The sequence below is a fragment of the Girardinichthys multiradiatus genome, chromosome 4 (assembly GCF_021462225.1).
Source record: "Girardinichthys multiradiatus isolate DD_20200921_A chromosome 4, DD_fGirMul_XY1, whole genome shotgun sequence".
Taxonomy (NCBI): domain Eukaryota; kingdom Metazoa; phylum Chordata; class Actinopteri; order Cyprinodontiformes; family Goodeidae; genus Girardinichthys; species Girardinichthys multiradiatus.
In genome coordinates, this window is record NC_061797.1 from 45,280,975 (window position 1) to 45,298,284 (window position 17,310).

At 45.0% G+C, this 17,310-nt stretch overlaps 1 protein-coding gene across 3 annotated transcripts in view; it reads left to right on the forward strand.

The window, feature by feature from the left end:
* lrrc4cb (leucine rich repeat containing 4C, genome duplicate b) overlaps window positions 1–6,124 on the forward strand; it is an 81,721-nt gene extending 75,597 nt beyond the window's left edge. For all 3 annotated transcript variants that reach the window (XM_047363688.1, XM_047363687.1, XM_047363689.1), the window contains one exon: window positions 999–6,124. In XM_047363688.1, the coding sequence (XP_047219644.1) occupies window positions 1,026–2,921 (1,896 nt within the window). In that variant the 5' untranslated portion in view covers window positions 999–1,025 and the 3' untranslated portion in view covers window positions 2,922–6,124. The remainder of the gene's footprint in view (window positions 1–998) is intronic.
* The last annotated feature ends 11,186 nt before the right edge of the window (window positions 6,125–17,310 follow it).

Below are 17,310 nucleotides of genomic sequence, written 5' to 3' on the forward strand. Positions count from 1 at the left end.
TGAGGTGAGCATTTTCACCTCAGTTGACAGTTTTTACAGTTTAGAAAAACACCTGTTATGATACAGTTTTTGTCTCTGCTTGTGGGCTGACAGAAATAGACGATTAACAGATAACAGAAAAAACCAGTAGGACCCGGTACATGTTTATTTTTAAAATATTGCTTTGACTTTGTGATATATAGTGTGTCCTGCTCTTGGGCAAGAAAGATACTGCACTGCAGAGTGTTAATTACTTAGCAGCGCATCTTGACAGAGCCTTGTCACATTTTGCACTTTTGGCACTTATATATGTTTGTTATGGGGAATGTGTAGATTTATTTGTAAGTTGTCATCTTTAAATGCAGAAAAAATAAGCAGTTGCAGCAACACATCAGCACTGTAGAGTGTAAGTGGGAAGCACAGGCTGTTGTCTACGTGTATGATTCCCTGGGTTTATTTTTATCATAAGCATTTTCACACATACTCCTGGACCTATTGATTGAATCGACTCATCAATCTTAATTCAGTTTGATTCAAAAACAGCAGAATATGGATTTTTTATTAATACTGTGCCTTGATATATGAATTGAAATTGTTAGATAAAAAAATCAAATATCTTAAAATAAAGAACAAAATCTAGTCATTTGAGGATTTGGAGCAAAAATAAACAATATTTACTTTTTCATGTATAATGATTTAATATTTTTTATTTAAATTAATACTGAATATGCTATATTATAAACATTGTTTTGATAAAGTACTAGTTCAATTTTAACAACAAAAGTGAAAATTTTATTGATTTTCAAATGTACATTTTAGGATAACTTTTAAATCCTTAAGCAAATAAAACACATGAAGAAGTAATTTGATCGAGCTCAAACAGCCAAATAATTTGTCCTAATTAAATCAATAACAAAATTTGAATGTATTTTCTATTTGAATACACCAGTACCATTCTTTTGGCAACCTTAACTGATTACTGAGTATTTTCTCTCTTTCTTTTCTATGTTTTTTTACAGGGAAGGCTAACACTAGATGAACTATGAATGCGGAACACAATGATCTACTCCCTCCAACGCCAGACAATGAGAGGTCGTAGGCTGAAGGGGGCACTTTCCAACCCCCTTTTTGTGTTGCTTTTGGCTCTTCAGATACTGGTGGTGGCTGGACTAGTTCGTGCTCAGACCTGTCCTTCTGTCTGCTCATGCAGCAACCAGTTCAGCAAAGTCATATGCACCCGCCGTGGTCTACGGGATGTCCCAGATGGCATTTCTACCAACACTCGCTACTTGAACCTCCAGGATAACCTAATTCAGGTCATCAAGGTGGACAGTTTCAAGCATCTACGCCATCTGGAAATTCTGCAGCTGAGCAAGAATCACATCCGCAGCATTGAAATTGGTGCTTTTAATGGGCTGGCGAGTCTTAACACATTAGAGCTCTTTGATAATCGACTAACGACAATTCCCAATGGAGCATTTGAGTACTTGTCCAAACTTAAAGAACTGTGGCTACGGAACAACCCCATTGAAAGTATACCATCTTATGCCTTCAATCGGGTTCCTTCACTTCGAAGGCTAGATCTAGGGGAGCTCAAGCGTCTCTCTTACATTTCTGATGGGGCTTTCAAGGACTTGACCAACCTGCGCTATCTGAACTTGGGAATGTGCAACCTGAAAGAGATCCCTAACATCATACCTTTGGTTAGGCTCGAAGAGCTAGAAATGTCAGGAAACCAGTTGGCTGTCATTAAGCCCATCTCATTTACAGGCTTAGTGAACCTTCAAAAGCTGTGGATGATGCATGCCCAAATCCAGACTATAGAGAGAAATTCATTTGATGATCTTCAGTCACTTGTGGAACTCAACCTGGCTCACAACAATCTGACCTTTCTGCCACATGACCTCTTTACACCATTGCATCATCTGGAAAGAGTGCACCTCCACCACAACCCTTGGAAATGCAACTGTGATATTTTGTGGCTCAGCTGGTGGCTTAAGGAAACAGTGCCTGCCAATACCAGTTGTTGTGCTCGTTGTCATTCTCCTTCAGCCTTTAAAGGTCGTTACATTGGAGAACTGGACCACAGCTACTTCCAGTGTGATGTTCCTGTTATTGTAGAGCCACCCAGCGACTTGAATGTGACAGAGGGCATGGGTGCTGAACTTAAATGTCGTACAAGTTCATTGACATCTATCAGCTGGCTCACACCAAATGGCTCTTTGATAACACATGGGGCTTATAAGGTACGGTTGTCTGTACTCAATGATGGGACACTAAATTTTACCAGTGTAACAATGCAGGACACCGGGACTTACACCTGTATGGTTAGCAACACAGCTGGAAATATTACTGCTTCTGCAGTCCTTAATGTCACGTCTGTAGAAAACAGTGGAGTTACCTATTTTACAACAGTCACCGTGGAGACCATTGAGACCCCCGTGGATGACAGCCAAACACCACTCCCTCCATTTGGCTGGGTACCATCTTCAACTACAAAGGGTATACCTGTTTCAACAAGGACCACAGAGCGGACATACACCATACCAGTTCTTGATGTCGATGGAGAAGGAGCCCTCAATGGTCTTGATGAGGTGATGAAAACCACCAAGATTATCATTGGCTGTTTCGTAGCCATTACACTCATGGCTGCTGTTCTACTGGTAATTTTCTACAAGATGAGGAAGCAGCATAACCAACAGGACCCTGATGGCCCTGCTTCCTCCATGGAGGTCATTACTGTAGAAGAAGAGCTTGCAGGTGTTGCTGCTATGGAGAGGCACATACCGCTGCCCCCCCTGGAGCACTACAACCACTACAACACCTATAAGAGCACTTACCACCACCCTCCTATGCTCAGTACCATACACAGCTCTGCCACACAGGAACCTTTACTGATTCAAGCTTGTTCAAAAGACAATGTTCAAGAAACCCAAATCTGACCATAAGATTGACTACATATCCAATATTACCAGTCTACAACTGGAATACCATGGACCAAAACATAAAAATAAATAAATGCCGTTGACTTGACAGTTGATCTTGACAGCACTTAGTCAGTGTTTGGCAAAGGGATGGCTTGAAACTTTGAAAAGGGTCTTTACAAAAACAAAAGTTATTTATTAAAAATGTCTAGTGGCTAAATAAAAAAAAAACTATTTGTGATAGCTTTTTAGCTCATTTTTTCTCTCTTTCTCTATGTGTAATATTGGTCAAGGGAAAGAATGGTTTATTACAGATGAATCTGAACTGTATCAAATGCAGCTTGTAAAAACAACTGCAGGTTTTGTCCTCAAGCTCAAATGTTTCTGATTCCATTAACCTGTTAATTTGTTGAAGGACATTGCTGTGTCCAAAATTGAAGAAGCTTACCAGACATCAAACAAAACAACTTATGGCTATTTTCCTAACCATCATATTCCAGCTGTCACTCAGGATGAGATTAGATCTTTTAATGACACCGCTCTGGTTTATATCACTGTGGAACCAGCATGCCTGCAGAGCAAAGCTGCCAAATGAGTAAATGTGCATTTCCCCTGTGGCTCCTAAACATCAGCCATACATCCTTCACTTTAATTAAGATTAAGGTCTTGCTCCCACTCTCCCTCCACACATTTCTCTAGACTTCTTACCCTTAATCATTCTCCTTCTGTTCCTCCTCTCTTCTTTATCTCAAAATTATCCATTTCCTCGGTCAACGTTTGCCCTGTTTTCACTCTTCTTGTTTGTTTGATTGCCTCTGTGTCATCAAGCTTAAGCATGTTCTTCACCCATTCTCATTTCTCATTTGTCTTGCTTTGTCTGTGTCGCACACCGGCAAAATATTTCTTAGGAAAATTAAGGGTAGCATAAGGTTGTGCTCTGCAGCCTCCCTGTTAACCTGGTAATGATCTACGTCTACTTGGTGTCACGCCACCTTGCCATCACCCCAGGGTCACACAAGCTCAGGCGCTGATAGTCCATCTGTTAGTTTGGATAAAAAGGCAATGAGCCTGCTTTGTAATGTAGTGTGACCCTGTCACACGAACAGGGCTAGCATAGTCAGTGAAGCAGTTAGGAACCTGCAACAAACTAAGAGAAGTTGTGTTATAGCTCATCAATCTGTATCAGTAGTTCATTTCCATACTAATAGAGGAAAGCTGATAAGAAAACAGCATGAGACTTTGTGCCTGACATCTTACAGAGGGTAGAGGGCTTTGATATTGACACGACCCCTGCTCAGTCTCATTTTGGCAGAGGAAAGACTCAGACACTTTGATGTCGCATCATTTATAGACCATCAAAACATTGTTTCTCCTCCTGTCTATTTACATGCTGCGGTTTTCATTTAGTCTTAGAAAAAAAGGAGGCTTAAGAAGGAGGATAATAGGAGTGAAAAGGGAAGAGCAGTGTTTGGGGTAGAGGCTAGACGGGAGCAGTCGTGAGGGGGTTCATATCAACAGGGGTCATGAAAGGTCTTCAAACACAGAAATTGCACACATGATGGGGGAGAAAAATAGATAAGAAATAAGGAGGCAAACTAGCCATCAGCCAGTCGCCATGGAAACAGTGACCTTATGTGGAACGAAGAGATAGACATGCCTTTTGCTTTGGTCCTTGTGCATAGGCATATTTTAATTTTCCACTCGCAGAATTGCAATGTTGGCCAATTATTAACCTAATGGGATTAATTAAATGTCTGTTTTCAGGCGGATTTGGTGGAATTTGACACATAGTTGATTGCACTGACAAACAAAAATTAAGTAAATTTTATTAATATTTTCAAACAAATCACTGCAGAATAGATAGAAACCATTTATGTGAAGCACCATTGATTAAATTTTTTTTATTTTCTGGCAAGTTTCCAAAAATGTACAGTTAGGCTCAAAAGTATTTATACCCTTGGCAGAGTTAGAATTTGTTAAAATAATCTTGACTAACATGTTTCTTCTCACTGGAAGTGATAAACATTTTGAGCTGATCCAATAGAAGCTAAAAGACTTTAAGCTTATTGCAAACATAAAGAGTCAAAAACATCAGTGGAGACATGTAAAAAGCTAGTCAACAGTTATAAAAGGTTTCATTTCTGCAATGACAATAAAAGCTTTTGCAGTTATTAGCGAGAAGGATGGCAATTTTTCTTTTAATTAAAGAACAAAATTATTTTTCAAAAATATATGCCCTTTTGAACATTGTCTTACTATCCTTTGGGCAGATATGTGTATAATTTATATCAGAAACAGACTCATTGGTTGAATTAAAGTAATTTTAAATCTGCCAACGGTATAAATAATTTTGAGCCGCATGACTGTATGTTTGTGGATTTTACAATAAATATTTAACTATACAAACAGATGCAAAATTTTCAGTTTTTGACTGGCAGGCACTCCAGACAGATAAAACTGTAATAGCGGCTGAACCGGGAAATACTCACCACAGCTCTTCACTGTGGATGACAAGAGTAGTGTTCCTAATAATAAGGACAATGAGTAAACCATTCTTTCCCTTTTCACTCTTTTCCTTTTTTCAAAGGCTCAGTTCCTTTTCAATGCTTTTGGTGGATTAATGATTCAATGTTGATGCTGGCTACAGTAAAAAAAAGGTTCAGATTTTTTATATATATTTGGCGCTTGTGAGTCTTTCAGAATGAATGGGATATCTGTGTATTGATAGTTGGTTTTGGCAGGATGACTTACCTAGAAAGATATTTTATTGCTGGGATGGAATAGAATGAAGATTTTCGAGCAAAATGTTGGACTCGACATACCAGCAGACTGAGTTTGTTTTTTGTGCAAACCCCCAGCCAAGGTGATAAAATTCTTGTGTGTTATTCTGCCAGCTGTCCATATATGGGGAGGGTTATCGTATGTGGTGACATTTTCTCTCATTTTCTGGAGAGGAAAATCATCATACGGCTAAATTTCTACACTAAAAATATTTTCAAAACATAATGCAAAAAAAAAAAAACTTCAGATCATAATTTTACATGTGCACCAAGTTGTTAAAAAAAAACAAAACAAAATGCAAAACAAAAACAATCAAAAAAAAGAGTGCTTGTACGGAGTCCAAATAATTTCACTGAGGATGATGTTCAATATTGATAACTGAGATTGTAGTTCATACTGTACATGAATACAAATAAAAAATGGCAATTCTCTTTTTCCTATAGAGTTGGAATGTATTATTAACAGTGAAGGCAATGGGAGATTTTGCTGTATGCGTTTCATTCTTAAATGGATATCTGTATAAGAAGCGCTAAGAAACCTAAACAGGAAAAAGGGAGATCAAGAATGCAAGCAAATCATTCCAGGAGAAAAGGGAATCAGTCTCCACTGGAAGCAAAAATGCATTGCTTCAAAACAAAATAGCAAAGAGCATGCATCTCGTTTTGACAGGCACAAAATGGCACAAAAATGGTCATGGTCAAATGCATCTGTCCCACTGCTGTCACACAGTACTTAGAAAATTATTTTTATTTATTTATTTTTTCTGTAACAAACTTTTTTATTGAAACATTTGAACATGAAATTACAAACATAGCGCCACTGCCTTGCCAATAAAGAATTTTAAGGACATTCACACACCTACATATACAAAACATATACACATATACATAATACACAAAAATAGATAGAAAAAAGGAAAAGTAGAAGGCGGGGGGGGGGGGACTCGTCTTACATACGATCAAAGAATGTTATGTCAGAGAGATAAGTAATAAGAGCGTTCCAGGCCTGCATAGTAGATACTCGCGCTTTATGTATGACAGCCAATGACCTTTCTAAAACAGCAATGTCTCTAAAGTGGTGTAACATTCTTTTGCCGATAGAATATCCGGGGAAAACCATGAATGTATTATGGTCTTTTTAGCAGCAGTTAATCCTGCAAATAAGATCTTCTTCTGCATCAATCTGGTATTGGCACTAAGACCGGAGTCATCATTGAACAGAAGTGGTGGGGTGCATAGGAATGGGGAATCCTTTTTTTTTTTTTTTTTAAACCTGTTATACCTATGACTGTTTTTTTTTTTTTACCGCGTCCCGTCCGGCAGAGTAGCGCTCAGAATTGTTGTCTGAGTGCCAAGAAATTGCCCAACAGATTTACTTTCACAAGTGGAGCATCACAGCTAATGCTTTAAAGCTCTGCTTGATATTTAGAAAATAAACTTTATTATAAACTTCTTTGGGAATATTTCAATTATTACGGACACAGAGACTGAAATGAAAAGGAAAAAAGAAGCTCAAAAAAGAGAGAGATGGGGCAAAAGGGAAAGAGTGGAGGAGAGAAAGAAGGATGAAGAGAATACAAGATTAACCTTGCTTGCTTATACACCTGCAGCTGTTTTTTTCTTTTTTTTTTTTTTACAAAATAGTACACTGTACTTATGAATGTAAAATGTACTTAGTGAGAGGTGCAGCCCAATATAGAACATATGTGTATCTGTCAACACCTGAAGCTTAACACCTGTGAGTCTGAGTGTGGACAGGCTTTTGTATACAAGGTTTCTCCACAAAAATATGCAATAGCGAGTGTGAGGATCCACAGACCTGCCCCATGGTCCCTGGACGGACACTGTGGATATCCGAGCCACAGACACCCAAAGGCCCCCCAAAGCACAGGAACCCCGGGGGAACCACCGCCGGGACTACCGCAACCCCCCAGGGAAGAGCAGTGGAGAGTCCCAGGGGAACCACCCAGCAGTGACAGTGCAGAAGCCCCAGGGAGCCGCAGCGACTAGCCCACAGGCCACGCCGGCAGCCATCCGTGCCCGAGCAGATCCAGCCATGGACCCAGAGGCCCAAGACCCCGGGACACACCACCCCCCAAGCAGAGGCCCGACAGAGCCCAGGGGCCAGGCCCTAGCAAGCAGCCACCGGGAGTGAGCCAGCACACACCAAAGCACCCAGCCCCGGACACCAAGAACCACAAGTACACCAGTGGGCAGAGACTCCAACCAACAGCAGGTAGTGTGGCGGGTAGGAAATAGGCCCCCCATAATATGGGGGGGCCTAAACTGATCCAGGAGGGGGTGTAATCCAAGACCCAACCTGTCACAAAAAAAAAACAAAAAAACAGGCACACAGTCACAATCACCCACTCCCACCCTCATGCATACACATAAAATCACTCGCACCCAACATAAAGACAAACAACAATGGACGTCATACACTCACTCACTCCCCATGCATACTCTATACTCCCAGGTCCAGGCGCCGGTACCCCCTTGGAGCAACCAGCCCCCGGACCCAGGAGGTGGTCCTCTTCCCTCCTGGGGCAGAGACAGGCAGACAGCGCCGGCACTGCCCAGACCCGGGTGACCCCGGTCCGGCTCCCGCCCCCCTGCCCCGAACCCATTCCTCTCCCACCTCCGGAGAGGGGGCTATGTACAAAAGAGGGGCCCACATGGCTCGAACCAGCCCGCCAACCGGAGCCACACCAGGACGGAGCAGTCCTGACCCCCCAATGAGCTCCGATCCCAACCCCATGAGTCTCCCACCCCCAGTGAACCCCAACAAGAACCTCCCCACAGGGCCACCCCCAACAAGGACACTGATATTGAACACATGCCCCCGAACCCAAACGCCACAAATCCCCTCCCCCACAGGGGCACACCCCCACAGGTGAACTCCATGGCCGAGAAGCCGATGAAGCCACACCCACACAGCGCAAGCTCCACACACAGCACACAGGAATGGGGAATCCTAAAATACTTTCCAGGCAACTATTCACCCTGGACCAGAGGCCAGACACAGAGGGACACTCCCAAAAAATATGAAAATATGTGCCAACAATGTTCTGATCACATTTTGTGCAGTTGGGATTGTCCGTCAGTTGCATTATAAAGCGCCTATATGGTGTGGCATAAAATTTGTGAAAAAACATAATGAATAAGTTATGTGCTGGATTCCTTGATGAGATGGGTATATTGGTCCAGATATTGTCCCAGTCCAAATCATGACCCTGTCCCTCAAGTTCAGGGTTCCATGAACTGATCACTCCCAAGGGCTTAACACCTTTTAGTAATAGTTCATTGTAGAATACTGACACCAATCTAGTAGAGTGTGTTCGAGTTGAAAACCAAGTGTCCAACGGATGAGAGGGTAGATTCCAGATCTTAACTAGAGATACAAGAACCAGGGAGAGAATAACGGTCTTTAAGGTCTCGGAGTGAAATCAAACCATTTCTGTCGTACAGATCTTGGAGAGTGTGAATGCCTCCAGTAGCCCAACTGACATTAAAATAGGGACCAGAGTACTGTAATAAATTATAGTTATACCAAACTGGAGAGCAGTCACAGAGTTTTACATTACATCCCATATGTTTCTGGAGAGCAAACCAAATTTTCAAGGAGTTACCTATGATTGGTCCAAACTTTCCACACACAGATCTAGATTTCAGCCCACAGAACAGTATGTTTTCCAACCTATGCGGTCTTACCATCTCTTTCTCTATCTGACGCCAGGGTGTGACAACATTTTCTTTGCACCAAACTGTTCATTGCCTTATTTGAAATGACCAGTAGTATAATTTAAAGTCAGGTACTGCCAAACCTCCAGAGTGCTTTGGTCGCTGCAACGTGCATAGGCGAATACGAGCTCTTTTATCATTCCATATGAATTTAGTGGTCAAGGACCGTAGCTCCTCAAAGTAATTAGGTGGTGGAGGCATAGGGATCATAGAAAACAGAAAATTCAGTCGACCAAGTATATTCATTTTCAGAACTGCAATTCTGCCACGTAGTGACATCTTGAGATCCGACCACCTCTGAATGTCCAATGTAATCTCTTTTTTAAGCTTGTCATAATTTGCCCATAATATATCTGAGAATTCAGTTATAATTTTGCCTAGATATCTAAATGCAGAATAATGCCAGTGAATATGTTGATTAACTGGTAAGGTCACTTGTTTTGCAGGGGCAATTAAAGGAATGAGGAGGGATTTATCCCAATTAATTTTATAACCAGAAAATAGGTTAAACTGTGTGAAGAGTTTGAGTATTTGGGGTAGAGACTCCGAAAGTTTTGTTAAAAAAAAGCAGTACATCATCCGCATAAGCAAACTTTGTGTTGTGTACTTTGTATACTAATGGGTGAGATGTGCGGGTCCAATCTAATCGCCTGGGTTAGCGGTTCAAGAGATAAAGCAAAGAGGAGTGGGGACAGTGGACAGCCTTGCCGAGTTCCGTGCTGCAGAGGGAATGTTTTTGACATGTTATTTGTTTGCACAACTACACAAGGAATAGTGTATAGTATTCTGATTTCCCAAATCCGAAATTTCCCTAAATCTGCCACAAATACGTCCATTCGATTGAAGGCTTTTAACGCACACAAGCTCAATAAAGCTGCAGGGTGCACATCCGATTCTGACAGATGTAATATATGGAGTAGTCATCGAATATTATCTGATGCAAGTCTCCCTTTTAAAAAGCCTGTTTAATCAGAGTGAATTAGTTTACCTACACATGGCTCCAATCTTCTGACTAACACTTTGGCAAAAAGCTTAAATTCCATTGTGATATGTAATATCGGCCTGTAACTACCGCATTCCAACGGTGATTTATCTTTCTTAAGCAGCACTGATATGAGAGATGATTTTTGGTCACGATGGAAGGAGCCAGTGTCTAAAGCGTGGTTAAAGGAGTTTAAAAGCAATGGTCCTATGATATCCCACAGTTCTAAAAACAACTCTGGAGGAAGCTCATCAAGGCTTGGCGATTTCCCTTTTTGCATCGAGCTCAATGCCTCAAAGAGTTCTAAAAGAGTGAGTGGTGTTTCGAGGACTTCTGCCTCATTGTCAGTCAATGATGGTAATTTAAGTTCTGACAGATACGATTTAAGGACAGGTAAGTCGGGAGCCGGATCTGCTGAGAATAAAATTTTGCAAAAGTACTATTTATCTCATTTGGGTCACAGGTGACCAGTCCAGATGTTGTCCGGACTGCAATGACAGTTGAAAAGGATTCTCGTACTCGTACTTGTCGTCTTCCGCTTATCCGGGACCGGGTCGCGGGGGCAGCAGACTCAGCAGAGACGCCCAGACGTCCCTCTCTCCAGACACCTCCTCCAGTTCCTCCAGGGGGAGCCCAAGGCGTTCCCAGGCCAGCCGAGAAACATAGTCCCTCCAGCGTGTCCTGGGCCGTCCCGTGGGCCTCCTCCCGGTGGGACGTGCCTGGAACACCTCCCGAGGAAGGCGTCCAGGAGGCATCCGGTATAGATGCCTGAGCCACCTCAATTAGCTCCTCTCAATGTGGAGGAGCAGCGGCTCTACTCCGAGCCCCTCCCGGATGGCCGAGCTCCTCACCCTATCTCTAAGGGAGTGCCCGGCCACCCTACGGAGGAAGCTCATTTCAGCCGCTTGTATCCGGGATCTCGTTCTTTCGGTCATGACCCAAAGTTCATGGCCATAAGTGAGGGTAGGAACGTAGACCGACCGGTAAATTGAGAGCTTTGCTTTTCGGCTCAGCTCTCTCTTCACCACAATGGACCGGCACAGCGCCCCCATTACTGTGGCAGCCGCACCGATCCGTCTGTCGATCTCCCGCTCCATTCTTCCCTCACTCATGAACAAGACCCCAAGATACTTAAACTCCTCCACTTGAGGCAGGAACTCCCCTCCAACCTGAAGAGGACACGCCACCCTTTTCCGGTCGAGTACCATGGCCTCGGACTTGGAGGAGCTGATCCTCATCCCAGCCGCTTCAAACTCAGCTGCGAACCGCCACAGCGCATGCTGTAGGTCTTGGCTAGAGGGGGCCAGCAGGACCACGTCATCCGCAAAAAGAAGAGACAAAATCCACTGGTCCCCAAACCATACCCCCTCCGGCCCTTGGCTGCGTCTAGAAGTCCTGTCCATAAAAGTTATGAACAGGACCGGTGACAAAGGGCAGCCCTGCCGGAGTCCAACATGCACTGGGAACAGGTCCGACTTAGTGCCGGCAATGCGGACCAAACTCCTGCTCCGCCCTAAATAAAGGGCCCCCGATTCCATACTCCTGGAGCACCCCCCACAGGGCATCACGAGGACACAGTCGAATGCCTTCTCCAGGTCCACGAAACACATGTGAACCGGTTGGGCAAACTCCCATGAACCCACAAGCACCCTGTAGAGGGTATAGAGCTGGTCCAGTGTTCCACGGCCGAGATGAAAACCACACTGCTCCTCCTGAAGCCGAGGTTCGACTATCGGTCGGACTCTCCTCTCCAATACCTTGGCGTAGGCCTTACCAGGGAGGCTGAGGAGTGTGATCCCCCTGTAGTTGGAACACACCCTCCGGTCCCCCTTCTTATGAAGGGGGACCACCACCCCAGTCTGCCAGTCCAGAGGCACTGTCCCCGACCGCCACGCAATGTTGAAGAGGCGTGTCAACCATGACAGCCCTACAACATCCAGAGACTTGAGGTACTCAGGGCGGATCTCGTTCACCCCTGAAGCCTTGCCACCGCGGAGCTTTTTAACCACCTCGGTGACTTCAGCCTGGGTGATGAAAGAGATCAACCCCGAGTCACCAGCCTCTGTTTCCGTGATGGCAGGATTGAGAAGATCCTCGAAGTACTCCTTCCACCGCCCGATAATGTCCTCAGTCGAGGTCAGCAGTCTCCCGCCCCCACTATAAACAGTGTTGGCGAAGCACTGCTTCCCCCTCCCGAGGCGCCGGACGGTTTGCCAGAATCGCTTCGAGGCCAACCGGTAGTCCTTCTCCATGGCCTCACTGAACTCCTCCCAGGCCCGAGTTTTTGCCTCTGCCACAGCCCGGGCCGCAGCACGCTTGACCTCACGGTACCCGTCAGCCGCCTCAGGAGTCCCACAAGCCAACCACAGCCAATAGGACTCCTTCTTCAGCTTGACAGCATCCCTTACTGCCGGTGTCCACCACCGGGTTCTGGGATTGCCACCGCGACAGGCACCGCAGACCTTACGGCCGCAGCTACGGGCAGCAGCATCGACAATAGATGCGGAGAACATGGTCCACTCGGACTCTATGTATCCAATATCCCCCGGGATCTGGTCGAAGCTCTCCCGGAGGTGGGAGTTGAATACATCCCTGGCCGAGGGCTCCGCCAGTCGTTCCCGGCAGACCCTCACAATGCGCTTGGGCCTGCCAATTCTGTCTGGCTTTCTCCTCCTCCAGCGGATCAAACTCACCACCAGGTGGTGATCAGTGGACAGCTCAGCCCCTCTCTTCACCCGCGTGTCCAAAACATGCGGCCGGAGGTCTGATGATACGACAACAAAGTCGATCATTGACCTCCTGCCTAGGGTGTCCTGGTGCCAAGTGCACTGATGGACACCCTTATGTTTGAACATGGTGTTCGTTATGGACAATCCGTGACTAGCACAGAAGTCCAATAACAAAACACCACTCGGATTCAGATCGGGGAGGCCATTCCTCCCGATCACGCCTCTCCAGGTGTCACTGTCGTTCCCCACGTGGGCGTTGAAGTCCCCCAGCAGAATAATGGAGTCCCCGGGAGGGGCACTATCCAGCACCCCCGACAGGGACGCCAAGAAGGCCGGGTACTCTGCACTACAACTCAGCCCGTAGGCTGAAATGATAGTCAGAGACCTCTCCCCAACCCGAAGGCGCATGGATACGACCCTCTCATCAACTGGGGTAAACCCCAACACGAGACGGCTGAGCTGGGGGGCAACAAGAAAACCCACACCAGCCTGCTGCCTCTCCCCGTGGGCCACTCCAGAGTAGAAGAGAGTCCAACCCCTCTCAAGGAGATGGGTTCCAGAGCCCATGCTGTGCTTTGAGGCAAGCCCGACTATTTCTAGTCGATATCTCTCGACCTCCCGCACAAGCTCAGGCTCCTTCCCCCCCAGCGAGGTGACATTCCCTAGAGCCAGCCTAAGCATCCGGGGATCGGGCCGCTGAGGTCTCTACCTTCGTCCGCCACCCAATCCTCTTTGCACCGGTCCCTCGCGGTTCCCCCTGCATGTGGTGGGCCCAGTGGTGCAGGTTGTGGGCCCACTTGTGCAAGCGCCGGAATCTGGAAACAGCCTCTGCCGTCCTTCCTTTCATTCTTGTAATCCGTCTGTGTAGGGTGTGCTCCGGAGCTAGCCTCGGCACACATTTTATTATTATGAAACAAACCAGAAGCTAGTGAGTACCCGCAGACACATTTTTATAAGAAAAGCTAAAATCGGTGAAGCAGGATTTGATTTGCCAACCAAGCAACGCGAAGAAGACGCTGCCTTCGAAAAAGGATGAAAGACAGAACGACTAAAACGGTGTTAGCAAGCTACGTTACTAACGTCATTGTTGAGAGCGCGGCTAATTAATGATAGCCTGTTAGTTTTTTCCATTTTCTTCCTGGCAGATTAATTTATACTGTTTGTGTCTCATTGTATCAATAGCTTAGCGCCCTCTTTGATTTTGAAGGAGCTAAAATTCTCAAATTGTGACATCTAAGCCATATCGGGTAGGCCGCGCTCCGACATTTTGCTAATCGAGCTACATATCCCACGTTGTTAGAAGTTGACATATTTGTGTCACTTCTCTTTTGATTTTTGCAAAAAAAGAATAGGGAAACGCCTATTTAGATTGACCACCATCAAGCTCATTGATTGACCACAAACGTCACCCGACATGAATCCCAGCGCGCCTAGCTACCCCATGGCCTCCCTCTATGTAGGGGACCTGCACCCAGACGTTACCGAGGCCATGCTCTACGAGAAGTTCAGCCCGGCCGGACCCATCCTCTCCATCAGAGTGTGTAGAGATATGATCACCCGCCGTTCGCTGGGATATGCATATGTTAACTTCCAGCAACCAGCTGATGCTGAACGAGCTGACTTGATCTTTTGCTCTGATCATAATATGTAAGTCTCATACAATTAATTATAAACTCAGCTTTAGCCTTCAACAAATTGTTCAGTTCAAATGTCAGAGCCGAGAGGGCTGAGTGGTTTTGATCAGAGAACTTGTGTTTCAGGCGAGATTCCAAATTGTGTATCTCATCTTCTAATTACATGAGATTCCAACATTTGTATCTCATCTTCTAATTACATGAGATTCCAAAGTTTTTATCTCATCTTCTAATTACATAACCCTGCGCCTCCTAGTTGCTGTCAGATGAGAGGCAAATGACAAGGCCTCTCCCCTTATAAAGCATGTGGTTGTTTCCCAAAGTATTTGGGGCAAGGCCGCTGTCTCTGAGTTAATTTTTAAAAATTTCTCAGTTTTTCCAAAAAAACTGCATTCTGGAGTAGTGTTGTATTGAAACGCCATCTGTGTATATTTTTAATACGAATCGATAGGAACTTATGATACAGGGCATGATCTGATATTACAATTCAACCTGGAAAGAGTCACATAACAGAGAAACAACAAGAAGACGGTTAAAGAATTTATTTATGAAAGATTATTTCTTTGGCGCTCAGACCCCTGAGGAAGACGTAAACGCTGAGGATGACGTGGGATGGGATAAACATGTTAGGATTATGATTAGGTACATCTTCCCCCCTGGGATCCGATCCCGGTGGTGGCGTAGGCCTTGGTATGTGGAAGGAGTTGAGAGCCTATGGTGGAGAAGGGGTGGAGGAGGGTCGAAGCTTAGCAGAAGAGCGGTATTTTCCATGCAGAGGGTCTTTAAAAGTGATGCCCTGGGAGATGATTGGCTGAGGGGGAGTGCAGACCTGCCGTTGATTGGAGCAGCCAGTGAGGAGTGATTGGACGTGGCGGGGTGGTGAGTCTTCCATGTTGAATTTTTGTTTAAACTCCATTTCAACCTGGAAAGACTCACATAATGGAGAAACAACAAGAAGACGGTTAAAGAATTTATTAATGAAAGATTATTTCTTTGGCGCTCGGACCCCTGAGGAAGACGTAAACGCTGAGGATGAAGTGGGTTTGAATAAACATCTTAGGATAATGACCAGTCGGTCTTGGCAAATGGTCGCTCACACTGAGCCTGGTTCTGCTGGAGGTTTCTTCCCGTTAAAAGGGAGTTTTTCCTCTCCACTGTCACTACATGCATGCTCAGTATGAGGGATTGCTGCAAAGTCAACGCCAGTGACTGTCCACTGTCTCTACATGCTCATCCAGGAGGATGAGCATGTAGAGACATGGCGGCAAGTAACTGACTGGATGCAATTTGCTGGGTTTCCTTAGACAGAAAAACTTTTTATCCAATTTGAATAAATAACTGAATGTGACTGAACTGTTCAATGATTAGGATTAATTGGAATGTATGTACCTGACTTTTGTGAAGTGCCTTGAGACAACATGTGTTGTGAATTGGCGCTATATAAATAAACTGAATTAAACTGAATTGAATTAGGTATGTCTTCCCCCAAAAGGGCCGAGGCCAGGCTGAGGCTGAACTGAAGGAAAAGGAAATTAGTTGTGAATGATCTGAGATGAGCGGGGAATGAAAACTCAGACCAAATTTTTAATGGATTAGTCTCAAACGGGCTTACCTGAGTTATGACTGAAGAGGCGTGGATGGCTGATGACAGGTCAGACGAAGATGGGGGAACACCTGACCGGACGTCAAGGCAGCTAGATGAATGCCTGACGAGGTGTAGGATTGAGATGCCTGTCAAGGCATGTTTGAAAACGCCTGCCAATGGTGTGAGTGAGCCTGACAAGGCTAAATGAAACGCCTGCCAATGGCATGTGTGAGCCCACGGCTGAATGAAACGCCTGCCAATGGTGTGTGTGAGCCCACGACTGAAGGAAACACCTGCCAATGGCGTGTGTGAGCCCACGGCTGAATGAAACGCCTGCCAATGGCGTGTGTGAGCCCGACGGCTGAATGAAATGCCTGCCAATGGCGTGAGTGAGCCCAACGGCTGAATGAATTGCCTACCAATGGCATGGATAGTGATGAGCCTAAAGAGGCTGGATTGCGATGCCTGCCAAGGCATATTTTAATACGCTTGCCAATAGCATAGATGGAGAAGAGCCTGAAAAGGCTGAATGAGGAGCATGACAAGGCTTGGTTGGATATGCCTGCCAGTGGCGAAGATCCAGGAGCGTCTGAAAACTAAAAAATAAAACTGTCTAGAAATGTGGTAATTGAATTGGAAGGGGAGAATAAAACATGTGGATTTAAGAGGTTAGATGTGAGAACCAGGAATAGAAAAGGAAGATTAATAATTGATCTAGCTAGAGGAAAGGATTGGATAAGGCCGACCACCACCAGTAAGTGTGAGCGTTCGTACCTAAGAACCGATAAATCGTTGTGCCAATAAGACAGATAGGAGGTCAGGATGGACATACAAAGAGAACGCTGAGAAGAACCAGCGGCCAAGTTGTTGGAGCGAAGCTGTCGAAACTCCTAGTGGGTGAACTAAAATTAGTCTCAGATGGTTGAAGAACCAAGAAGCAGTCATGGGAACTCCTT